The sequence below is a fragment of the Eptatretus burgeri genome, chromosome 7 (assembly GCF_056783735.1).
Source record: "Eptatretus burgeri isolate ZD-2024b chromosome 7, Ebu_testis_v1, whole genome shotgun sequence".
Lineage (NCBI taxonomy): Eukaryota > Metazoa > Chordata > Myxini > Myxiniformes > Myxinidae > Eptatretus > Eptatretus burgeri.
Genome location: NC_140967.1, coordinates 72,156,219 through 72,182,955, shown reverse-complemented (window position 1 = coordinate 72,182,955; position 26,737 = coordinate 72,156,219). Strand labels below are relative to the sequence as shown.

At 40.9% G+C, this 26,737-nt stretch overlaps 1 protein-coding gene across 7 annotated transcripts in view; it reads left to right on the top strand.

Annotated features, from left to right (window-relative positions):
* The window catches only part of SLC7A9 (solute carrier family 7 member 9), a 105,210-nt gene that overhangs the window by 31,305 nt on the left and 47,168 nt on the right, over window positions 1-26,737 (top strand). For all 7 annotated transcript variants that reach the window (XR_015060250.1, XM_085889026.1, XM_085889027.1 and 4 more), the window contains one exon: window positions 21,105-21,204. Coding sequence is in view for 6 of the 7 variants with exons in the window: in XM_085889026.1 (XP_085745152.1) it covers window positions 21,105-21,204 (100 nt within the window). In the remaining variant the exon portion in view is untranslated. The remainder of the gene's footprint in view (window positions 1-21,104; window positions 21,205-26,737) is intronic.

The window sequence follows — 26,737 nt, the reverse complement described above, 5'->3', positions numbered from 1 at the left end:
GAGACAGCCAATCGTGACACAAAAGTTGCGGGAGGAGTGCGCAAGTATAGTCTCAAACCTGGTGCAGTGAGTCGGTTCTTCCTGACAGCAGAATACCGGTCATCCTTCTTGCGTCATCTCCGAGACGTGTTAGTCACAGGCAAATCTGATCATGGACATGTAGAGTTACAGAACAGCAGAATTAAAAAGGATGAACTGGCTGTCAATGCTGTTGTAGAAACCCTGCAAAACTGGGTTAATCCCTTTGAAGAAAATCAACAAGAACTAATCAGTCTGTCTACAGCTGCTGCTGCAACAAGGCAGATTGCCACACAGTTGCTGGAAGCAGAAAAGCGTGGTGAGGCAGCTTATCAGAGCTTTAAGTCTGAAAGACTCGAATCAAGTCCAGCAGTCGTGAAATTTCATGATCCATTGCCTAAGCTGAGGCTCAAGACCTTTTCAGATATGACCAAGAAGCAGAAGAAAGTTTCTTCAAATGGAAAAGAAATTATTCTGAAAGCAGACCAAAAGTTGTTTGGGCAAATGGTACTCATTGCACAAACAAGAACGAACCTGGATATGAAAGATGTCCTGGCACATCCCCGAGGTCCGCTGCCATGGTCTCTAGCCTGTGAAGATGGGAGTATCAGGAAGACAAACAAAGCTGTGTTGGCCAGAGCATTACAAAAAAGATGCACAAGCGGAGAACATTCCCACACCATCAGCCACGATTATTGATGGCATGGCTTTGATTCAAAAGATGAAGGGGGACCAGAAAACATTTGGAGACATTGCAATCACCTTGCTTCTTTCTGCAATTAGAGAAGGTGCACACAGTACTAGGATTGACATCGTGTTTGATGTGTATCAACCACACAGCATAAAACACGAAAGAGCGAGACGAAGCAAGAATCCAGGCATACAGTTCAAGAATATAACTTCCCAACAAATTGTCCATCAGTGGAGAAGTTACCTGCAGAGTCGTGACAACAAGAATGAACTCATTGAATTTCTGTTTCAGGAATGCCAACAACCACATTCAAGGTCATTATTGCAGTCAAAGCATATGTTTGTAACCTCAAAGGAGAAGTGCATCAAAATTACTGACTCAGCAGTTAAAGATGTACCGGAGCTTTGCTGCCAGCAAGAAGAAGCAGACACGAGGGTACTGCTTCATGGAAAACACGCAAGTGACACCGGAAGTGCAGCTGTAATCTTTGTGGCGGACGACACAGATGTCTTCCTTTTGAGCATGGCGTTCTGTACACAAATTACTGCTCCTCTTTATCAGAAATGTGGGACTAAAACTCACACACATTACATAGACATCACAGCTGTTGTCAACATGAATGGATCTGATGTCTCAGAGGCAGTTATCGGATTGCACGCTTTCACTGGTTGCGACTCCGTCAGTGCCTTCGCAGGTTGTGGGGAAATGAAAGCATTCAAACTGGTCAAAGGAAATCAGAATTTCCAGAGTCTCTTTAAGGAGCTTGGCCAACAGTGGAGTCTTTCGTCTTCTCTTCAAGCTCGATTGGAACGTTTTGTTTGTGCCATGTATGATGCTACATCTGGAGATGCTTCAGTCAACGAGTTTCGGTACAAACTATTTTGTGCAAAGAAAGGTGAGAAAGAGTCCTACCAGTTACCACCATGTGCAGATTGTCTTGGAAAACATGCACGGCGAGCAAATTATCAAACCGCAATTTGGAGACAGAGTTTGATGAACGATCCCAAGACGCCCAATCCTGCAGGCTATGGCTGGAATTTCGTTGGCGATGGTGATGACAGACACTGAGCCGTAGACTGGATGGATGGTGCACCGGCCCCCGACGCTGTTCTTGAGATGCTGTCCTGCAAATGTCGGAAGTCCTGTCGAGTTCCTCAATGTCCCTGTGGTGCAAATGGATTGAAGTGTTCTGACATTTGTAGTTTGAGCCCAGGTGAAAACCAACCAATGAACGACGGTACAGACAGCGAAATGGAGTTGAGCAGCGAAGACGATTATGAAACTGAAGACTATTAGTTTAAATATTCCAAGATTGTGTACTTTCATTATTGTGTTTGAATAACAATAATAATGTGTTTGTCTTATAATATGCCTTATATTTTATTTCTGTGTTGCTGTTGCAGCTGTGACATTTGAAATCTGGACCAAATGATCAACTTGATGTCGAAAGCACATAATTACATATTTTCTATGATAGAATTTGTTTCCTATATATGTAAGATGTCATTTATTGACAAGGTTCAAATTATATTAAGATGTATTCAAGGTACTGTTATTATAGTGCCCGAGTTGAAGTTTCTAATGTCGTTCTGCATGTTGGAAGACACATTTTTTCTAAGTGAAGAAAAACATTTGTTTCGCATCAAGGGGTCCGCAGTATTTCATGTTGGGTGTCTGTGAGTGTTTTTATTTTCTTCTTATGTTTATACGACTATAAGCTGTACTCCATGAGCTTTCTTTTGATATATAGATTATACACATTAAAGTATATTAACAGCATAAAACGCTACCAACTCAAATCCATGGTGTAGAAGAATTATCGAAAACCTTCGATTTTGTGCAAGAGCGGGTCGCGTATAAACAGTGCCATTACACGATATAAGCTACCGATATTTCCTTGCTATCAAGTGATTTTGATACCCCAGGGGACCCATCTTTACAAAGAAAAAAAAATAATAATAATAATAAACTTGACCAGAACAGGGCACTTTGTTTGGTACCAATGACCAAAATTTTGGGCTCGGCCTCATGGACTATTACCACTCAGATGTTTAATAATTTGTCTCATTCCTTCTGGATTAGTTTTTAATATCCCAAGACCACCAGATTTTAGTTTCTTGAACTAACTCTTACAATGTGAATATTTTGTTGTACCAAGATTAACCTCCTCAAATATTTGGCCTTCATTCCTCAATCGCATATGTTCCTCTTCTGAAATATAGGAATAATCGTCACCTTCTCCAGGTCTTATTGCTCTTGTTGTTGTTGTTGTTGTTGAAACAATATGAACTACATGGTGCTTTTTTAGAAAATTTACAATATTCTCATTTGTAATATACAAGAACCTTGATTTCTGAAAGTTTTTTTTTTTCCAGAAGCAGATTTACCCACAAGATTTATAATAATCGGTCATTTATATATGTAATTGTTTATAAAATAAAAATATATATCTTTTAATATCTCATCTTGTTTCACAACAAAAAATTTATATTTTTCAGTCGTATGCTTCATATAATCCCCAAATTCCTTTTTACTACATAATGTAGAACAATTGTCTCTCCAAAAATTGTTTATATTGTTACGGTTGTGGAAATTCGCAAACCACCATTCAGGTCCCGCAGGTGAGGTATCTCTTAAGTACATGTGTAGTTAGCCCCAAACCCGTTGTTTAGAGGGAATTTATGTGATTCATTCGGGCTGCGACGCTTTGAGATAGCCGTTTTCCTGTTCTATCTTTATTTTGAACCAACCACGCTCCAACCGTCAGACAACAACAACAACAACAACAACAACAACAGCCACGACCTTTATTTACCTTCACAAATCGCTCCCGCAAACATCGCATCACCGCCATTCCAAACGGCACCATGGCCATCGGCCACCGCCGGAAACCCTCCACCACCTTCACCTCTCTCCTTCTACAGCCATTCCCGCACCACCTGTGAACACAGAGCGTCGGGCTGTCCTGGGCTCATACAAGATACGCGCCGAGCCGCGACTGCAAATAGCGGCCTTTCCGAGGAGAATTCAGATCAGGAATGCAACACGCCCACTTCTGATCCGTCCAATTAGGAAGCGTTGGGCGGCTTGGCCCGCCTCCAGGCGCGTCTGTCTGGAATCGAGATATGCAAATTCAGGGATCAGGGGAGATTCACGCCCCTTTTCCTCCGTCCAATCGGTGAGCGTGGCTCCGCCCTCGAGTAGATCCTGATCCGGAAATTTGCATATTGTTTTCTCCTGCCGGCCGATAAAACGGCGAGCGCGAGGCGAATGAAAAGAGTTGTTGTGCAGAGAGTTAGTTTTTTTGGTTGGAGTTGTTACGAGGCAGTCAAGTCGGGTTGGAGAGTGGAGTAGAGTCGGGAGGCGAAGGCGTCAAGGTGGTTTTCTGCAGTCGGCTGAGGAGAATTGGGGGAAGAGTCCAAGGAGCTCGGGTCCGAGGCAGGGAAGACGGCGGTCGGCGACGAGGTCGCGGTGGGATCGCTCGTCGCGGGACCCAAGCCAGCCAACCATTCTCCTTCCCCCAGGGCATCAACAATCCCCCCCCCTTTCCCCAGCGCTGAGATAGTGCAGAAAGGGGGCCCGTTCCCACCCCACTCCAAGCGGTGCCAACAAAACCCGCGAAGGAGCACGAAGTCGGGGCACCGCCGCGCAGCCACATTTGCGGCTCGTCACGAGGACGCGGGTAGGACCCCCCCGGTTTCGCGGACCTGACCACTCCTTCAGGTCCCGCGCACACATTGGCCTACGGGCCCGTCTGCCCCCTTGCCTATGAGGGTGGCTTGTTTCCTTTGCTTTTGAGTAAATGTGTGTCGGCGCCAGTCTGGTGAAGTAAAACTGTTTAAGTGTTGCCGTGTGTCGGTCTTAGTCGGTAGTATCTCTGCGTCATTGTTTCTTTTGTTGCATTTGATATATGTGCATTCTGATTGGCTGTATATGTGTGCTCTCCGTGTGCCGCGGAATAAATGTGCATTATGTTGAACTGTTTTCCCGTTTCGTTTCGTCTTTTCTTTAATTGAATCTCCATCTTGCTTCACGTAAAGGGTTCGTTCGTAGTGGGCTTAAAACGCCCGATAATTAATCGGAACCGTCGAGGCCGACGATAACACCGCTCGGTTATCCCGATAGTACGGAACGGGCCGCCTAAGCGGCTCGTGTCCGGAGTCGACCTGCGGCGAGGTACGATCGCCCGGTTTACCATCCGCGTGGGTACTTAGGTAGGTCGAGTTTGGCGAACAACCCTATCCTACGCGTGTGGCTGATTGGCACGATTGTGGTGAGGTCGAAAGGCCCACCCGTGACTGGCTCCGGGCGATAGTTCCCGGAGGGTCACGACTGAATTGTCCGTCCGGTGGGCGACGTGGCGCGATTCGAGTCACGTGGCCGATCGCACGCCGGCGGGCGCGAATTCGCAACAATATCTATTGAATTTAACTTGAATAAAATAAAAGTATGAGTATTGTTTCTTATTGAGCGATGAGGGAGTTGAAAGTATGATTGACTCAGATAAATACAATTACAAGAAGAATGTCTGCCTCTTGTGTTGTAGCTCTCCATTACCGTTTGGTTTCTCTCATTAACACAATCAAAGATAACTAGGTTCTTTTTTGATTCATCCAAATCTTGGGGAGAAGGGATGTCATCCATATTAATCACTAAGAATACAAGTTATTGGCTTTGATTTCTTTTTCTATCTCTGTGCATCACAAAATAGTTGTCTTATATCTTCAATGTTGTAATCATGTAGTTTGTTTTGAAGTTTAAATAAACCGATTATATCTTATTTTTGAAGACAAGCATTAAAACCTCGTGAGGGTAGTTGATACTCAGGTTGAAAACTCAACTTTGTGAAAATTATTAAATTATCGTAATTCAAAAAGTTGGGAGGAAGGAGCATCTTTAAAAGTGAGCAGGTTTTTCCCACATCTGCTTGAACGAACTATGAGACACCTTAATGAATTTGGAAGATTTTTATGGTTGTTAAATTTTATCTTATTTTCCCAAATGGGTAAAATAAAATCATTCATTTATATATTTGGAAAACAGGTTATTTAATTTTTTATTGCCTTTTTTGGAAACAATGTTTTATCCGAAGTTCAGGTTTAATTTCAAGATAATCCATTATTTTATTAATACAATATCTTGTGTTGATATTTCCCTGAAAATGACAATCGTTAATAATATAAATCATCAATCCACGAAACATGGCCATCATTTGTTCAGTCTCTTCTCTTGTAAGAAAAGGTGTATTATTACCCTCATACTTTCCATTCATTTTTCGAATAAATCTTGTAAAGTAATTCATTTTTGGTGTAAATCTCAAAGAATTATATTCCTTTTTATATTTTTATTATTATTAATTAGAAGATAATCACAGAACATACATTGTTTTTCGGCTTTTGACTGTGTTTAATCCTCGTCTTTCGCACGCAGGACAATTCTCAAATTTGTCATGTGGAGAATCAGGAAATTCAAGAGGCTCAAAATCTAGTAAACTATTCATATTTATAAAGTAAAATTTTACTTCAAATAAAATTCATCTTCAGTACTTTCACAATCATCTATAAAACTACTTTTATAACTATCGTTTGAACACAAACTCTCGGTATCATCACCGTCTTCTGTTCCAACAGAGATACTATCATCACTCTCATAATCTTCAAAATCTTCAGTTGAATTATGATATGATATATATATATATATATATATATATATATATATATATATATATATATATATATATATATATATATATATACATATACATATAGTAGAAAAAACATTACCATCTATATCGATATTTTTTCATTAACAGATTCAACTACTACATTTTTTTTATATTAAAGGTAATTTTAAAATGATCCCTAACTACTATTGAACGAAATGTCATTTCACCTGATATATTAACATCCTTTATTTCATCAGGATTTACATCTTTAGGGATGTTGAAAAAAATACAAATTTCTCCTTGCATATTGCAGATGGTCTTATCTTTTCTTTTCAAGCTTCATCCATAAGTTTTACTTTTTTGATACTTTTTCTTGTTTCATTGCTTTTTCTAGTTTTGAATATATTGCCAGAAGGAGAGGAGAAACTTTTGTTAGAGCTACTTTAATTGATGTTCTTCCAGATATACTAAAAGTCCTTCCACTGAAGGAAATTGAAGAACTCATTCACCAAAATTGTTTTTTATCCAATCGTTCTTATATTTATCTTTATTCAATTTTACATCCTCGACATATTTCTCAGTATCTTTTACAAATGAAGAGATTGATTGAAACTTGTCTTTTGTGTCTTGAAATATTGTATTTATAAAGTGAAAAAAGTTGGAGGATAAAATGGTTTTAAGCACAGATTCACCAGTAAATTAAACGAAATTTTCATCAAGAAAATTTTATTTTAAGCAAAGTTATACTTTATAAATATGGTGAATACAACATACTGCGATGTTTGTAATCATCTATCTATAATTCCAGCAGTGTGTGTGTGTGTGTGTGTGTGTGTGTGTGTGTGTGTGTGTGTGTGTGTGTGTGTGTGTGTCCGTCCGCCGTTTCTCGACAACCACTGATCGGATCTGATTGAAACTTGCCAGGAATATTGCTGGGGACCCGCGGATGTGCCTTTTCAAGGTTTGATGTTAATCGGACGAGCGGTTCCCAAGTTACGGCCATTTTAAGTGTTGGAAAGGTGTATATATCGCAGCTGAAGTGTCGTTCCAACTTATCATGCCATTTTTTTTTCCCAAAGATATCTCAGAATAATGATAACAGCATAGAAATAATAATAATAATAAAAGCACAATAATTGGCAGTAATAAAAAGAATAACGTGATACAATGACCAATGTCTGTCAACCAATAACGACCTATTTATTGTCTGTCAACCAATAATAACCAATAACGTCTGTCAACCAATGACAGGACATGGTGCTATGACATCACGAATGACGTCACAATTAATGTTTATTTATTATTTGATTTTTTTTGGCACGATTGACGTCACAATTCTTCTTTGTTTGGTATGACGTCATAATCGACGCTGGGGACCTGAGTATGTGCCTTTTCAAGGTTTGATATCGTTCTTCATCAGTTTCAGCTGTTTCCCAATTTTTTTTCCCCAAGTTTCAGCGAGAGAGGAGAGGGGAGAGAGGAGGAGCGAGAGAGAGAGAGGAGGAGCGAGAGAGAGAGAGGGGGGAGAGAGAGAGAGAGAGAGGGGAGAGAGAGAGAGAGAGAGGGGGAGAGAGAGAGAGAGAGGGGGGAGAGAGAGAGAGAAGGGGGAGAGAGAGAGAGAAGGGGGGAGAGAGAGAGAGAGAGAGAGAGAGAGAGAGAGAGAGAGAGAGAGAGAGAGAGAGAGAGAGAGAGAGAGAGAGAGAGAGAGAGAGAGAGAGAGAGAGAGAGAGAGAGAGAGAGAGAGAGAGAGAGAGAGAGAGAGAGAGGGAGAGAGAGAGAGAGAGAGAGAGAGAGAGAGAGAGAGAGAGAGAGAGAGAGAGAGAGAGAGAGAGAGAGAGAGAGAGAGAGAGAGAGAGAGAGAGAGAGAGAGAGAGAGAGAGAGAGAGAGAGAGAGAGAGAGAGAGAGAGAGAGAGAGAGAGAGAGAGAGAGAGAGAGAGAGAGAGAGAGAGAGAGAGAGAGAGAGAGAGAGAGAGAGAGAGAGAGAGAGAGAGAGAGAGAGAGAGAGAGAGAGAGAGAGAGAGAGAGAGAGAGAGAGAGAGAGAGAGAGAGAGAGAGAGAGAGAGAGAGAGAGAGAGAGAGAGAGAGAGAGAGAGAGAGAGAGAGGAGAGAGAGAGAGAGAGAGAGAGGAGAGAGAGAGAGGAGAGAGAGAGAGGAGAGGAGAGGAGAGAGGAGAGGAGAGGAGAGGAGAGGAGAGGAGAGGAGAGAGAGAGAGAGAGGAGAGAGAGAGAGAGGAGAGAGAGAGGGAGAGAGAGAGGGAGAGAGAGAGAGGGGAGAGAGAGAGAGAGAGAGAGAGAGAGAGAGAGAGAGAGAGAGAGAGAGAGAGAGAGAGAGAGAGAGAGAGAGAGAGAGAGAGAGAGAGAGAGAGAGAGAGAGAGAGAGAGAGAGAGAGAGAGAGAGAGAGAGAGAGAGAGAGAGAGAGAGAGGGGGGGGGGGGAGAGGAGGGGAGAGAGGGGCGTCACAATTCTTCTTCTTCGTTTGATATGATGTCACAATTGACGCTGGGACCTGAGTACGTTTCCCAGGTGTTTCCCAAGTTATGGCCATTTACGATTCGGTTGGTCTGACCTTATTGAAACAATGCCCCAATCCAGTCGTCGTTTACGAGTGCGAAGGACTGAAGCTGCACATGCTGGCACACACCTACGGGCACGCACTAGTGAATATAAATGTTATAAAAAAAACACCTTCAAACCAACAAACACACATTCAATCTTTTCAGACAAATATCTCCACTTGACCAAGAAACAAAACATTGTGATGGATGTGATAATGATATTCTTTTTAAAAATTATCATAAACACCTTCAATCACGCAAACACAAGAACAATGAAGAAAGGGAAGGTGCCACTATATTCTCCATTGAAAACACTGATGGGGCATTTAAAGGATAGATAAAAATAAGATTGTTTCGCTTTCAAGACCCTGGGCCAACTTCAATCATGGAACCTGTTGATGTGGTTAAACAAAGTATTGAAACTATAATTAAAAACACATTAGGGTACTTCCATGTAAAAGTGGACACTGGTTGAAAAAAAATCAGTGAACCATCTATATTAATATTTCAGCACACCCCTTTCTTTGTTCCACCATCAGATTTTTGTTACTGCATGAAATGAAACAAGCTTTGACATGTATAGTAATGATATTATTGTCTTCCTGAAGAGGCCCCTCAAAATTCATTTTGATGATTATGGTAGTTAAATCTTATTATTATCTATATTACTATTTCAGCACACCCATTTTTTGTGCCACCATCAGATTTTTGTTACTGCATGAAATGAAACAAGCTTTGACATATATAGTAATCTGATGGTGGAAAATCTGATGGTGGAACAAAAAAAGGGGTGTGCCAAAATATTAATATAGATGATATTATTGTCTTCCTTCAGAGGCCCCTCAAAATTTGTTTTGATGATTATGGTAGTTATACAGTTCATGTTCTCCATTTGCAAAATGGGAGGAATTATTGCACAAAAAAAAAAATAAAAAATGTTTCCCATTTTTTAGAGGACCACTAAGATGAGTTTGTAAAACCTTTTGTAGAGTATGTTATTATTAATCACTATACACCATAGTAAATTGCTCATGTTATTGAGCTGTCAATAAGCTATCAATCATAGACATATAATAAACTCACTTGAGTATTCATATCTCTATTTCAATGCGTAATATCAAGCGGTACCTTCATGATGACCTAATAAAACTGGTCTCGATGTCCGTCCGTCCGTATATCTGTTCACAATCAAACCAATCGTGATGCATTTTAAGGCTTTTCGAGAGATTACCTACACTCCCGCACGGTGCTGTTTTTATTATTCCTACTGCACTTCATTGGAACATAAATCGTGGATGGATGCGCAGATCCCAGGAGAACACTTATAGCTGTATAGAACAATTCATATTATCGATGGATAAAAATGATATTTAATTGATATTATAATAAATTGTTTATTTAAAATATCTTCAAATTTTGTGAGTTTTTAGTTTGTTGTGAAATATTAGGTCCTTGGGTCTCCGCATAGTGGCGTACAGGCTTAAGTCGTACTTCTGTTTACTACTGTAGAAAATCACAGAACCATCCGATCGACATGCTGTTAACAGTTTCAGAATCAGTTAAAATCTACAAGATATGAATATGTAGACGAAACTGATCCGACCAGCTAAAATCTACAAGATATGAATATGTACACGAAACTGATCCGGCCTTTTGGATCACTTTAAAGTCGGGTGCCCTGTAATTTTAATGTGCTCTATGGATCCTCCGGAACTCACGAATGGTACACGTTGTGTAGTCACTAAACTACGTGGTAATGTCATCGAAGTGGAGCTACTGCGGGACAGTCGAAGGGGAAAACCTGAATGATAATTAATCAATGGATAAAAAAATGATATAATATATTGCTTAAAATACATTTATGCGATCTGTCTTTTACCATATGTTGCCAGTGGCGCCCGTCCAAGACGGGCACCTTTACTAGTATACTATATTTTTTAATATATCTGTTGGAAACATCCCCAGGTTTTGGCCCGTTTGAGTGACCTTGACCTCTTGGCAATAAAACAATGATCAGATTCTCTCCTAAAGTACATAGCAGTCATCTATAAACTGTAACGTGAGTTACTGTGTAACGCGAGTTACTCACTTTTTCATCGTTATATAAGTTACATGTTGCAGTTCACTTTTCATTCTTTCTAAAATTCAAGTATGGACCCTCAGTCATGAAACGTAACTGGCCACTCCATAATTCATATGTCTGTGTGAGGAGAAACAGTAAATAAAGTTTAGTTGTTTTTGACCATGTCCATTTGTTGTAACGTGTTACCATGCCTAAAAAGGCCATTCTGCACCACACATTGAAGACATTCATCATCAGACCATACCACAGAATAGGTTCAATATAAATGCAAGCCTGACCAATAATCTGGATCATTGCAGTCGTTTGCAATGCTGTGGGGGACCAGATACATTCTCATATGACCTTCAAATGTAACGCAAGTTACCATGGAAGTCACCATTAAGTGAAATGAAAACTTTAAAGTTTTATCTGGGAGTACAATTGAATATGGTAAGAGAAGGCGATGAAACGACTCCCGATATGAGGACAAACCCTCACTTTATCTCATCATTTCAAGATTTTGTAAGATGTGATGTTTACGATGAACTCCAGAGACAAGAACAAGATGTTAATAACACTAGTAGGTAGTGGATTTGCTGTTACAAAAATAATCTTTTTAGATATACACATCTTAAAATGAGATCCTCTTTAACCTTCTTCTTATATTGATTTTCCAAAAGAGATAAAACTTAAGAAAGTGGTTGTTAATATTCAAAACAAAGATAGTAAATGTTTTCTATGGTCTGTTCTTGCTCACTTACATCCTCCACAATGGAATCCTGAAAGGGTTGAACATTATAAGAAATACGAGAATACATTAAATGTTAAATTTTTTAAGTTTCCAATGTCATTGAAAAATATTCCTAAATTTGAGAAAATTAATAATCTATCTGTTAATGTATATGGATTAACGGATACAAACAAAGTTCAGATATTAAAATTTTCAAACAACTATAAAAATGATGAAACACACATTGACCTTCTCTACTTTACTTGAAAGGAAAAAAAATCACATTATGCTTTCATCAAAAATTTATCAACATTAACCAAATCACAACTATACAAGAGAAAATGTAAAACGTATCCTTGTAAGAGATGTCTCAACTCCTTTCACACAAAAGAACGATTAAATAAACATTCAAAATATTGTAGTAATAATAAATCAACCGTAATCAATTTCCCAAAAGCAGGTTCAAACATATCATTCAAAGATTTTAACAAATCGATAAAACATCCGTTTGTGATGTATGCTGATTTTGAAAGTATCCTTGAAAAGATCGATACTCTTTCTCCAAATACAAATAAATATCAAAAACACTCCTTGTGGTTTCTGTTATTATATCAAATCATCTGTTGGTGATGAATACAACAAGTTAGAACTTTATGGAGGAGAAGATGCCTCAGAGGAGTTTGTAAGACGATTGGAAAAAGACTGCAGAAGACCAAGATAAATAATGGTTAAAACCTATAAACCAATGTCATTAAGAAAGGGAGAGAAAAAGGAATTGAGAAAGAATAGTATCTGTCATATTTGTGAGGATAAAATTGAGGGAGAGGTCAAAGTTAGGGATCATTGTCATCTTACTGGAAAATATAGAGGTCCAGCTCATTCCCGTTGTAATCTTAATTACAAGCCCCCAAACTTTATTCCTGTCTTTCTTCACAACAACGCTCACTATGACACACATCTATTTATAAATGAACTTTCAAAGACATCTGGAGATATTTCTGCCATTCCCAACACAGATCAAAAATACATATAATTCACAAAAACAATTCATACATCCCCATAACTCACATCAGATTTCTTGACACATACAAGTTTATGGCAAGTCCATTATCTCACTAAGCATCAAATATTAAAAACTTAACGAATCTTAAATCACATTTCTCAAATCAAGAAGAGATTGATCTCTTATCACAAAAGGGAATATGACTACATGGATTCATTTGAGAAGTTTAAAGAAACACAACTTCCTTCAAGGGAAAGTTTCTATCGCAAGTCGAATAAAACTCATATTTCTGATAGAGATTATACACAAGTTAAAAAGGTTTGGGAGAAGTTTAACGTAAAGAATCTTGGAGAACATAATGATTTGTATCTTAAAACTGATGTATTGATATTGACTGATGTGTTTGAAACTTTTAGAACACTCTATCATAATAAAAATTCTTATGGATTAGACCCCGCTCACGATTACACAGCCCCGGGTTTGGCTTTGAGTGCTATGTTAAAAATGACAAAACAGAATTTGGAATCAATCCGTGATAAAGATATGCTTTTAATGATAGAGAAGGCTAAAAGAGGGGGAATATCTCAAGTATGTTCCAAGAGATATGCTAAAGCAAATAACAATCTCTTCCTGATTATAATAAGAATGAGGACAACTCTTACCTGATGTATTATGATGCAAACAATTTGTATGGGTGGGCTATGTCTCAATCTTTACCTTATGGAAAACTTAAATGGGTTAAAGAAAAACATTATGAAAAAGTTTTACAAGACATTGTTGTCTCCTCTCAAAAATAATTGGATGAAGCTGATGTTGGATATTATTTTGAGGTCGATTTAAAATATCCAGAAGAACTTCATCACAAACATAAAGACCTACCTTATACCCCTGAGAAAGAAAGTCCAAGAAAAGAATAGTTAAGTGATTACCAACAGTCACTTAATATAAAAGGTAAATCTCCAGAAAAAACTACTTACTAAATTGAATGATAAAGAAAGTTATGCTTTGCATCAAAGGAACTCGAGACAATATTTATCTGCTGTGATGAGAGTGAGGAAAATTCATCGGATTTTGAAATTTAAACAAAGTCATTGGTTAAAGAAGTGTATTGATTTTAATACAAAAAGGAGAACAGAAGCAAAAACAGATTTTGAGAAGGACTTTTATAAATTAATGAATAATGCTATATTTGGAAAGACTATGGAAAATGTTAGGAATCGACAAAACATAAGACTTGCTACATCTTGGAAACAGGCTTCAAAGTTAATTAATAGATCAAGCTTTGAGCGAGTGGAGGTGTTTTCAGAGAACTTTTGTGCTATTCATTTGAAAAAAAAAAGAGTATTGAAATGGCTAAACCTATTTATGTAGGAACATCAATTCTTGACTTGTCAAAGTCGTTAATGTATGATTATTACTATAATAATTTAAAATCAAAGTACAAGGATAATGTGTCATTGTTATATATATATATATATATAAATATATATATATATATATATACATATATACATATATACATATATACATATATACATATATACATATATACATATATACATATATACATATATACATATATACATATATATATATATATATATACATATATATGGATACAGATAGTTTTATATTAGAAATTAAGACAAGTGATGTATATGAGGATATGATTGATAATATTGATATACATGATACAAGTAATTATAAGTCAGGTGATGTGTTGTTTTCATCAAAGAATAAAAAGATTATTGGTAAGTTGAAAGATGAATTTGGTGGGAAGGTCATGAGTGAATTTATAGGATTGAGATCAAAGTCTTATGCTTTTACGTATATTGATAATAATAACATTGAAAGGTGTGATAAGAAGCTAAAGAGAATAAAGAAAAAAATAATCAAGGAAACAATAAACTTTAAACATTATTACAACTGTTTAATCTTAAAGAAGCAAGAGTACAGAAAAACGAATACAATCAGAAATTATAAACATCAATTATATACAGAAGAGATAAATAAGAAAGCATTAGGAGCTTTTGATGATAAAATATATACATATATATATATATATATATATATATATATATATATATATATATATATATATATATATATATATATAATGGAATCAATAGTCTCCCTTATGGTTAGAAGTATAAGTGTTAAGATATTGGGTTGGGAATTTTCACAGGCTACCACCATCTTTTTACTGATTTATAAATGATAGAACCAAGCAATAACCAAACCAAAGAGTGGAGATGTAATCAGCCTTGGTATTTAAATTGGAAACATAAAGAATGTGAGAAATATCAAATAAGTCTTATTGAAGAAATAACCAGGGTAAAAGTAGATAAAACAAATAAGCGGATAAATTTAATTACAAATAAGTTGGAAGATGTAAAGAAAAAAATTAATATCCTTGAATGGACTAAAAACTTTGATGGTTATCAATTGAACAATTTACTACAATCTCAAAATGATATATGGCTCTTCAGGTGGTCAAATAAGAGCATTAAGATAAGTTTATCATGTCATTTCTGCTCAACAAAGACACTTATACCAAGAACCAAGTTCCAAGTGATTCTTTGTGAATATCTTCTTCTTCTTCTTTCGGCTGCTCCCGTTAGGGGTCGCCACAGCGGATCATCCGTATGATCCGCATTGTGATTTGGCACACGTTTTACGCCGGATGCCCTTCCTGACGCAACCCTGGTCGCCTCTTACGACACAGGGATATGGTACACCTATTTTAACCAGGGTATACACCGGCCCAGTACACTGGTACTCATTTCGCCGACCTCGGAAGGATGACAGGCTGAGTCAACCCCCTGGTGTATTAATTCAGTGGCTCAACGGAGCTTGAACTCAGGACCTTTTGGATCCCAAGCCGCTGCCCTAACCACTGCGCCAACACCAGGCTATTGATTCTTTGTGAATATACTCGATGGAAATGAATGTTATAAGAAAATTAAGTTATTCCCTTAACTAGAACATGGGCAAATATTCGTTGGTTCACTCTTTGGGGTCAATGAAAATATTAAAGGGAAGAAGTGCTTTAATCAGTAAGTCTCAATCTTTCATAGTCTCAATTTTACATTTGCTTGTGTGGGAGGGAAGGGGATGGGTGGGGAGAAAAATCAGTCTCAATTTTACATTTGTTGAATGGGAGGGAAGGGGTTAGGTTGGGAGAAAAATCACTCAATTTTACATTTGCTTGTATGAGAGGGAAGGGGATAGGTGGGGAGAAAAATCAGTCTCCTATTTTGGGCTTTTGGGGCGAGTCAAAGTTTTTTTCCCTTTTTCCCCATTCATTTGAATGGGGGTCCCAGAAACCCCATTTATCATCGACTAGTGGCAGTAAGAAAGCCATTGCTAAGATGGCAAAATAAGAAGAGGCTTGCCTGGGCCATGAAGCACCACCATTGGACTACTGAAAACTGGAATAAGGTCTTATAGACCGAAGAATCAAAATTTGAAATCTTCAGTTCATTACGCAGGGTTTTTGTACACCGTCGAATAGGCGAAAGGATGGTTCCTCAGTGTGTGACACCAACTGTCAAACATGGAGGAGGAAGCGTGATGATCTGGGGCTCTTTTTCTGGATCCAGAGTTGGCTACTTGCACAGAGTGACTGGCACCCTGAACCAAAAGGGCTACCACAGCATTTTTCAGCTCCATACAATACCCTCTGGTCTATGCCTAGTTGGTCAGGGGTTCATCCTACAGCAAGATAACGACCCAAAACATACCTCTACTCCAGGCTATGTCAGAACTCCCTCAGAAGAATAGAACAAGACGGTAGGCTTCAAATCATGGAATGGCCAGCATCCAGACTTAAACCCCATTGAGCTGGTTTGGGATGAACTGGACAGAAGGGTGAAAGCAAAGCAACTTACAAGTGCAACACATTTGTGGGAACTTCTGCAAGTGTTGGGAAGAACTTTACGAACAATATTTGATTTCCATTGTGGAAAGAATGCCACGAGTATGTTCGGCTGTTATATCTGCAAAAGGAAACGACTTTGATGAGTCAAAATTTTAGATTAAATTTTGTTCAACAAAACGATTCCATTATTTCTTTATCTGTTCTATGCTTTAATTTCAATAAAAAAATGGAAAAATGGGGGTGTTCTTAAACTTTAGACTGGTAGTGTGTGTGTTATATATATATATATGTATATATATATATATGTATATATATATATATATATATATATATATATATATATATATATATATATACACACATATACATATATATATATATATATACACACATATACATATATATATATATACATACACACATATACATATATATATATATATATATATATATATATATATATATATATATATATATATATCGTTGCGGTTCTTGGAACTGCATTCATCAAACAGATGGTGGCCCCAAGAAAGTTATTCCATGATATTATGTGTATATAGTCCCTTTCCTTTTGTATCGTGGGACAACAAGGGAGTGCGTTGCAATGATCTCATAGCTAGGTTTGCTTACATCATTTTTTCTTCATTTTGTCCCTTCTCTTCTTTTCGTATGATTACTCCTGCGGTAAATCTGAGCCATGTGCGCCTTCGCTGCGAGGTGGGTCCTCATGGAGGCCAATGCGTGCGGCGCCACTGCGAGGAAACGATAACGCGTGAGCATTAACTGTGCAGAGCCCTCGTTCCCAAGCGAGCCCGAAACCCAATGTGTGCAGCGAGTCATACAGTTCACTTGGCAGTCCGGGGTTATCGACTCGAGCTTCCGATGATCTGGGGAAGATTGCCGGTTGCATTAAAAAGGCATAAGAATGAATACCCCTTAAGAGGCTGCACGAATGGTGTTTTTCACAACACAGGAAACCCAGCCAGCACGGCACCCACACTGCACGAAATGCGTACGGAGGCTGATAAAGGCGATTCCACGCCATGTTGATACAAGTGTGCGGAGTAAAAGCGGAACGTTTCTTTTGCCACCAAATATTTGACCCATATCAGTGTTCGCCCCACTCACATGCTAGCAGAGTCGTGCGAACTTGAGCGCTGGCCACATGCATAATGGCCAAACCGCACGCACCGTATGGAATGTGCTCGAAGTCAGAGATGTACGCCGCTCGCGAAACATGCATGGATTTATCCATAATGATGTACCTTCGCCCTCGCTGGCAACAGCGGATTCCCCATGGATGGTGAGCATCTTCTAGTCTCTATGGCCAGCAGGGCTGCGGTCGGGCCGGGGAGTGTTGTGCAGTGCTGGCCACGTTGGCACGCGCAGAGTGGGTGCGTTGATCGGCACTGGTCGGATGCCCGAGCGGGCATGCAGGACCCTCGGCCAGTTGCCGGGGTGTGGCCCAGGGGTTTTTGCGGGACGATCCGCGTGCCAATTTCGGTGTGGGCGATTAGTGTCATATCGTGGGGGTCGGAGCAGAGTATTGCCACTGTCTGAGATGGCCTTGCAGGAAACTAAGTGAGGCGGTTTCCGGTCAAAGTTAGCAGGCCACATGAGGGGTCGGGGCCAATCGGACCGCCCGATTTAGGTGATGACGTTTCGCTTCGGGGTGGCCCCTTCCCCCCGTACGGCAAGTCCTATAAAGGTCGGAGCAGTCCCTCTGCCTTTCTCCGCCTCTCTCTCGTCGACATCGCCACGACCCGCCTCCTGCTGTCTGGACTCCGCTTCCTCATCTCCACCCACACGACGTCGACCCCACCACTCCATCCACACACTCTGGACTCCGCCCCTTCTCCACTCAAGCCCCTCCTTCACGAACATGGTCTCCACACACGCTGCTGAAGCCAGAGACGACACACCCACTGCCGGGTACCGCACCACGGAGCATCCCCCCCAAAACGTATTGGTGGTGCGTCATGCTATTAAGCACAAAGGTACCAAGATCGCAGCCTCAACTCTTCTCCCTTCTTGTTCCAATACTCCCTCTTCATCGGAGTATGTGTGTGTGTGTGTGTGTGTGTGTGTGTGTGTGTGTGTGTGTGTGTGTGTGTGTGTGTGTGTGTGTGTGTGTGTGTGTGTGTGTGTGTGTGTGTGTGTGTGTGTGTGTGTGTGTGTGTGTGTGTGTGTGTGTGTGTCCGTCCGGTAGCTGTCTGCTTAAGTAAGACTGCTGAAGATTGTTATTGTTATTATTATTATTTTCACGTTAAGTCTGCTCTGTGTCCGCTTTTGTATGTTGCTTGTTTATTTACTGCACCACGTCTCTCCCCCCATCTCAGCACAACAAACCCCAATAAATCTTGATCGTGCCACATACCTTTCCTCGCCCATTCTAATAAATCATTATTAGGAATGTTCCCTGCTTGTTTTTGTCTATTCATCCATTGATCCAGCATGGTCCGAATCCTGGTGGAGCCAGGACTTTATTCCCAACGATCCGTTCCTTTTAGCCGGTACGTCCTTGGCAGTGTCGCTCGGCTGCATCCGATCCGGAAAAGTGATCCGGTCCGGTAAAGTGATCCGATTCGGACAAGGTGTTACCGAGGGCGTGTTCCCCGGTAAATAAACCACATGATTAAATAGGTAACCCGATTAACCCATAGACGGGAGGACCCTAGGTCATGCGGTTGAGTTATTGGCGTCCAGTCAGTAAAGCGACCCGCCGCGTCACAGAATTATCCGTGTACGACGACCTTCAATTCCGGGGAGTCTGATGGGAGCTGAGAGCTTCCCCCACCTCGTGGTCTTCTCACCCGACCACAACAATATATACATGTATATGTATATTATATATATATATTATATATATATATATATATATATATATATAGACACACACAAAAAATGTGAAATTGCCAAGCATTAAACAACGTTTTCTACTGTTTGGAGAACTATATTGAGTGAAGAAAAGATTGAGGAATGTGCCAAAATTAACCAGCTTCATTGAGCTGGTTTCATCAAGTGAAACGGAAATAACTAAATTCAGTGAAACAAAAATAATTAACCAGGGGGATCACCGCAAAGCCGGCCGCGGATGGGTTCTCTGCGGGGAATCTCTGGAGTTAGGAAGGCAAAATGAATTAAATTAAAGATCGAATTTTTTTTTTTTCAAACAACAGTAACATGATGGGAGGATTTGGATGAGTCAAGCAGCTTTAAAAAATTTTCACTCAATGCTTTTTTTTTTCTATCAGGAATGCATTTCCCCTTTAATCTTATATATTATTTCTGAGTTTGTGGTTTCGTGTCACGCTATCTTCGACTTTGTTCTGCGCTCGAGTAACGTGATATTCGGCTTACATTATCTCAAAGACCATACGAGGTGCATGGTACAAAAAAAGTAAATAAAATGGTTCTGAAACAGTGAAATCGTGCCCAAAACGCTTACTGCATTTGGCTTTGTGTCCTTTGGTCTTACGTAACCTAGGTATAAAAAGAGGGTTATGTAATGGTACACGACTGATTGTTAGGAATCTCCACACCCATGTTCTAGATGCCGAGATCCTAACTGGGGCAAACAAAGGTGACTATGTGTTGATACCACGAATCAAACTGGCCCCATCAGATGTGAACTTGCCATTCATTCTTGAAAGAACACAGTTTCCAGTAAGAGTCAGCGACTGCATGACTATAAACAAAGCGCAAGATCAAACCTTTGATAAAGTTGGGTTATATCTTCCACAACCGGTGTTCAGCCACGGTCAGCTATATGTTGCCTTCTCACGATCACGTCGGTTCTCGGACATTACGGTGCAAATTATACCAACTACAAAACAAGGGTTCCACACTGACAATGCTATAACCCAAAACATTGTGTATCAAGAAGTACATTTGAACATTGTATTCCACTTACTGCATTAAAGTAAAATTACAACTGATACTCTGCATCAGTTCCTTTCTCAAACACACCCACCCCAACATGTTGCGCAGAGCATGGGTTATGCTAGTAAATATTAAAAAATCAATGGGATTTTGAAGTTCCATTTAAACGATGTTTTCCAGGTAAATCTAAGACGTAAATCTATGATGTCTATGGCGTAAATACCTGGAAGTGCCTATGTGCGTGTGGAAAGCATAACATTATCTTTGACTCCCCCTGCTCCCTGCCTTGCTCGCCTCCTCACCCCACCTCACTCCCCCGCCACCTCCTTGCTTTTCCACCCCTCCTCTCTCTCCCTCCTCCCCTCTTTCTCCCCACACTTAATATTTCCGTCAGTGAAGAAACGGGTTGTATTGACAAGTTCATCATCAAACTAGCTCTAATTTTGTGCACATATGATGAATACATGGTCCCTTTGTGCAATACACAGTGAACAGCAGTACAGATTCCTTTTTTTGGACAGCAGTATTCATTTTTGGAAACTATGCATTTGAAACGTCATTGTGCCGAATATTTCCTGATCATGAATCGTGTTCATTGTTTTCACTCGAATGAAACAGGTAAAACTGAAAATCTGCAAAATTCTTTTGATGGAGCAACGTCTGATTTTGGATCCATTGGCCTGGCTTTCTACAGTGGACTGTGGGCATACGATGGCTGGTGGGCATACACAACATTCTCGTCCTCTTGAACTGCAAAAATAACTATTTGGACCACAAATGTATGTAATTGCCATTGCTACAATGCTGTGCACTCAACAATTACCGTATGGAAGGAACCACTACAGAATACGACAGCATAACAAACAAAACTCTCAAAAGGTAAACAACTGTTAAGCCAATGTCACAACATTCATGAAATTCCTTCTATGTACAAATCTTCTTCTTTCGGCAAGCTCCGTTAGGGGTCGCCACAGCGGATCAATCGTCGCCATTTCGCTCTATCCTCCACATCTTCCATTGACACTCCAACCACCCGCATGTCCGCCCTCACCGTATCCATGAACCTTTTCTTTGGCCTTCCTCTTCTCCTCCTGCCTGGTGGCTCCATCTTCAACATCCTTCTCCCGTTATACTCCGTTTCCCTCCTGTGCACATGTCCAAACCATCTCAATCTCGCCTCTCTCACTTTGTCTCCAAACCGTCCTACCTGCGCTGTCCCTCCAATGTACTCATTTCTTATCCTATCCATCCTCGTCACTCCCAACGAGAATCGCAGCATCTTTAACTCTGCCACCTCCAGCTCCGCTTCCTGTCTTTTTGTTAGTGCCACCGCCTCCAAACCATACAACATAGCTGGTCTCACTACCGTCTTGTATACTTTCCCCTTCACTCTTGCAGCTACCCTTCTGTCACAAATCACTCCTGCAACTCTTCTCCACCCAATCCATCCTGCCTGCACTCTCTTTTTCACTTCTCTCCCACACTCTCCATTACTTTGGACAGTTGATCCCAAGTATTTAAACCCATCCACCTTCCCCACCTCAACTCCTTGCAACCGCACCATACCACCACCCTCCCTCTCATTTACGCACATGTACTCCGTCTTACTCCGACTGACTATCATTCCCCTTCTCTCCAGTGCGTACCTCCACCTCTCGAGGATCGCCTCAGCCTGCTCACTACTCTCCCAACAGATCATGATGTCATCCACGAACATCATAGTCCATGGAGACTCCAGTCTTATCTCGTCCGTCGACCTGTCCATCACCATTGCAAACAGGAAAGGGCTCAGAGTCGATCCTTGGTGCAATCCCACTTTTACCTTAAACCGGTCCGTCATTCCTACCGCACACCTCACCGCTGTCACACTGTCCTCATACATATCCTGCACGATCCTCACATACTTCTCCACCACTCCCGACTTCCTCATACAATGCCACAACTCCTCTCTTGGCACCCTATCATAAGCTTTCTCTAAATCCACAAACACACAATGTAACTCCTTCTGGCCTTCCCTATACTTCTCCATCAACATTCTCAAAGCAAACATTGCATCAGTGGTGCTCTTTCCTGGCATAAACCCATATTGCTGCTCACAGATAGTCACCTCTCCTCTCAACCGAGCTTCCACTACTCTTTCCCACAACTTCATGGTGTGGCTTAACAACTTTATCCCTCTGTAATTTCCACAGCTCTGCACATCACCCTTATTCTTGAAAATCGGAACCAGTACACTTAATCTCCACTCCTCCGGCATCCTCTCACTTTCCAAGACTTTATTAAACAATCTGGTTAACAGCCCCACTGCCATCTCTCCTAAACACTTCCATGCCTCCACTGGTATACCATCTGGGCCAACCGCCTTTCCACTTTTCATCCTCTTCAGAGCAGTCCTCACTTCATCCTTACTGATCCACCCCACTTCCTGATTCACTATCTCCACCTCTTCCAACCTTCTCTCTTTCTCATTTTCTTCATTCATCAGCTCCTCAAAGTACTCCATCCACCTTCTCAACACACTCTCCTCGCTCGTCAGCACATTTCCATTTCCGTCCTTTATCACCCTAACCTGCAGCACATCCTTCCCAGCTCGGTCCCTCTGTCTTGCCAATCGGTATAAATCCTTTTCCCCTTCTTTTGTATCCAACTTCTCATACAGCTAGTCATATGCCTTTTCCTTGGCCTTTGCCCTCTCTTTTTGCCTTTCGCCGCCACTCCTTGTACTCCTGCCTATTTTCTTCATCTCTCTGACAATCCCACTTCCTTTTCGCCAACCCCTTCTTCCTTATACTTTCCTGTACTTCCTCGTTCCACCACCAAGTCTCCTTTTCTTCCTTCCTCTGTCCAGATGTCACACCAAGTACCTTCCTCGCTATCTCCCTCACCACTTCTGCTGTAGTTGCCCAATCATCCCACCCATCTTTACCACCATCCAACGCCTGTCTCACCTCCTCCCTAAATTTCACGCAACAGTCTTCCTCCTTTAGCTTCCACCATCTGGTCCTTGGTTCAGCCCTCACCCTCTTCCTCAACCTCACCTCTAAAGTCATTCTACAGACCACCAATCGATGCTGTCGAGCTACATTCTCCACTGCCACCACCTTACAGTCACTAATCTCTTTCAGGTTGCATCTCCTGCTTAAGATGTAATCCACCTGTGTGCACTTTCCTCCACTCTTGTATGTCACCCTGTGTTCCTCCTTCTTCTTGAAATACATATTTACCACTGCCATCTCCATTCTTTTTGCAAACTCTACCACCATTTGCCCTTCCACATTTCTCTTGTTGAGACCGTACCTACCCATCACCTCCTCATCCTCTTTATTCCCTTCCCCAACATGTCCATTGAAATCTGCTCCAATCACCACTCTTTCATCCTTGGATACACTCTCCACCACTTCATCTAACTCACTCCAGAAATCTTCTTTATATTCCATCTCACACCCCAAATGTGGGGCATATGCACTGATGACATTCATCATCACCCCTTCAATTTCCAACTTCACACTCATCACTCGCCCAGACACTCTCCTCACCTCCAATACCCTCTTGACATAATCTTCGTTCAGGATTACCCCGACACCATTTCTCCTCCCATCCACACCATGGTAGAACAGTTTGAAACCACCTCCAATGCTCCTCGCCTTACTCCCCATCCACTTGGTCTCTTGTACACACAGTATGTCCAGCTTTCTTCTCTCAATCATATCAGCCAACTCTCGCCCTTTGCCAGCCATCGTCCCAACATTCAGAGTTCCAACTCTCACCTCCACACTTCTACCCTTCCTCCTCTCCCACTGCCTCCAGACTCGCCTTCCCCATCTCCTTCTCCTCCTTCGCCCAGCAGTAGCACAATTTCCACTGGTACCCTGCTGACCACCGGTACCGGTGGCGGCCGTTGGTAACCCGGGCCTCGACCGATCCGGTATGGAAATTCGTTTTGTTGTCCGCATAATGATTTGGCATAGGTTTTTACGCCGGATGCCCTTCCTGACGCAACCCTGGTCGCCTCTTACGACACACAGGGATATGGTACACCTATTCTAACCGGGGCATACACTGGTACTCATTTCGCCAACCTCGGAAGGATGGCAAGCCGAGTCAACCCCCTGGTGTTTTTGACATATACATATATATATATACATATATATATATATATATATATATATATATATATATATATATATATATATATATATATATATATATATATATATATATATATATATATATCTTCTTCTTCTTTCGGCTGCTCCCATTCGGGGTCGCCACAGCGGATCATCCGTATGATCCGCATCGTGATTTGGCACGTTTTACGCCGGATGCCCTTCCTGACGCAACCCTGGTCGCCTCTTACGACACAGGGATACATATATATATATATATATATATATATATATATATATATATATATATATATATATATATATATATATATATATATATATATAAAAAATATACATACATATATTAATTCAGTGTCCCAACGGGGCTTGAACTCAGGACCTTTTGGGTCCCAAGCCACTGCCCTAACCACTGCGCCAACACCAGGCTTCCTTCTATGTACAAATGTTCCAGTTATAATGACATTGGCTTGGAAGGTGTTTGTTTTACTTTGTATGCATATCCTACACATTCTGAACAGTTCGGCATATGATAATAATAAATGGCATTTATCATACTTCACAAGGAAAAAAAAAACATTTTGACTATGGGTGTATTGATTGAAAACATGCACAACGCGATGAGAAAGTATCATAAAAACCTCCTTAGGAGATGCTTTGTGATTAGAGTTGAGGATTTTATGCCTGGTGTTGGCTTAATGGTTAAGGTGGTGGGCTTCGGATCCAAGGATCCTGAGTTCAAATCCCACTCGACTGTTGAATTAATACCAGGTGGGTTGACTTTACCTGTCATCCTTCTGAAGTCGGCAAAATGAGTGCCAGCTTGCTGTTATCCTGTGTCAGAGTGGTGACTTGTCCAGGATTCTTCCCAATAGCAAAGCAGACTGCTTCGGCAGCATCAACGCTCCGCACAGAGTATGGTTCCAATGGATGGATGGATGGATGGATGGTTGGGAATTTCAACCTGGTGGAGTTTATGGTAGTGCTCCAGGAAGTTATTTTACCCCAAGGTCAACAGCCATGTTTGTCTGATGTAAAATCCTATGTTGTCTGCATGTGAGTGTGTGATATCTCCTCCATGAGCCTCAGAAACTGCAAAAGGATATTAAAAGCATGTGAGAGGTCATGCAAGGTGTGTGCTCACACAACCCCCCAACCCCCACCCATGGGGGAAGGGGGGAGCTCAGAATGGTGAGTGGTCAATGGGACAGCAAGGCAGCTATGTTCACGTCATCCATGCCAACGACCTATGCTCTCTATTCTTGCCAATGGCAGGAATGATAGTGTTGTAGCAAATGACTCCTCAGGGTTCATATTGCTTGGTATAGTTGACTCCAATGCATATCTGGTCTTCCATTTGATTATCTTCTTCATGAATGTCTTGGAGTAAGCATGATGTAATTAATTGTGATATTTGATATGCATCATGAGATGTAATAAACATCGTCCACCCCTCTGAATAATATCTGTGTCTAAAAAAAGAATCATCCCTGCGAGCCTTCGTTTTATGTTCTTCCCTTTGTAAGTTAGTCTTTATGCTCTTTTTAGTGTTATACTCAGCCGGCGGCACCAGGTTAGGTACAGAAACAGCTTCGTTCTTGCTTAAGAGGGAAGGGGGAGGATTTTTCCTGAGTGACAAGCCATGAGGTTGACGATCCTCTCCCCCCATCAAACGGACCCTCGACCAATGGTGAATGAGAGGGGAGGGGTGTGGTACATCATGAGTGACACACGGGCCAAAGGCTTTGAAAGCACAGGCAAGCATAAACCAGGAGAAGCTCTGGGATCAGCATGGGAAAAGATGAACTTCATTGTTAGTGCCGCACCACCAAGGGCATGCCCACACCCATACCAGAGTCATGCTCGCTGCTCTCCTCTGAGCCTAGAGCGATGAGATATGATGGGCTGTTTTCCATGCCCATGAAAGAACTCCATTTAGGGCCACACGTTGACTGCGACAGGAGAGGAAGTCTGCGAGCCATGAGTGGAGATGGCCTTGAATACCATGGGAAGAGAGTTTGGTGAGTAGTGCAGGGTGCCAGACTGTGTCAAAAGCACGTGATATGTCCAGGGATACGGCTCGGATTTCCTGTCTGGCATTGAGGACCTCCATCCATTGATGCGAGA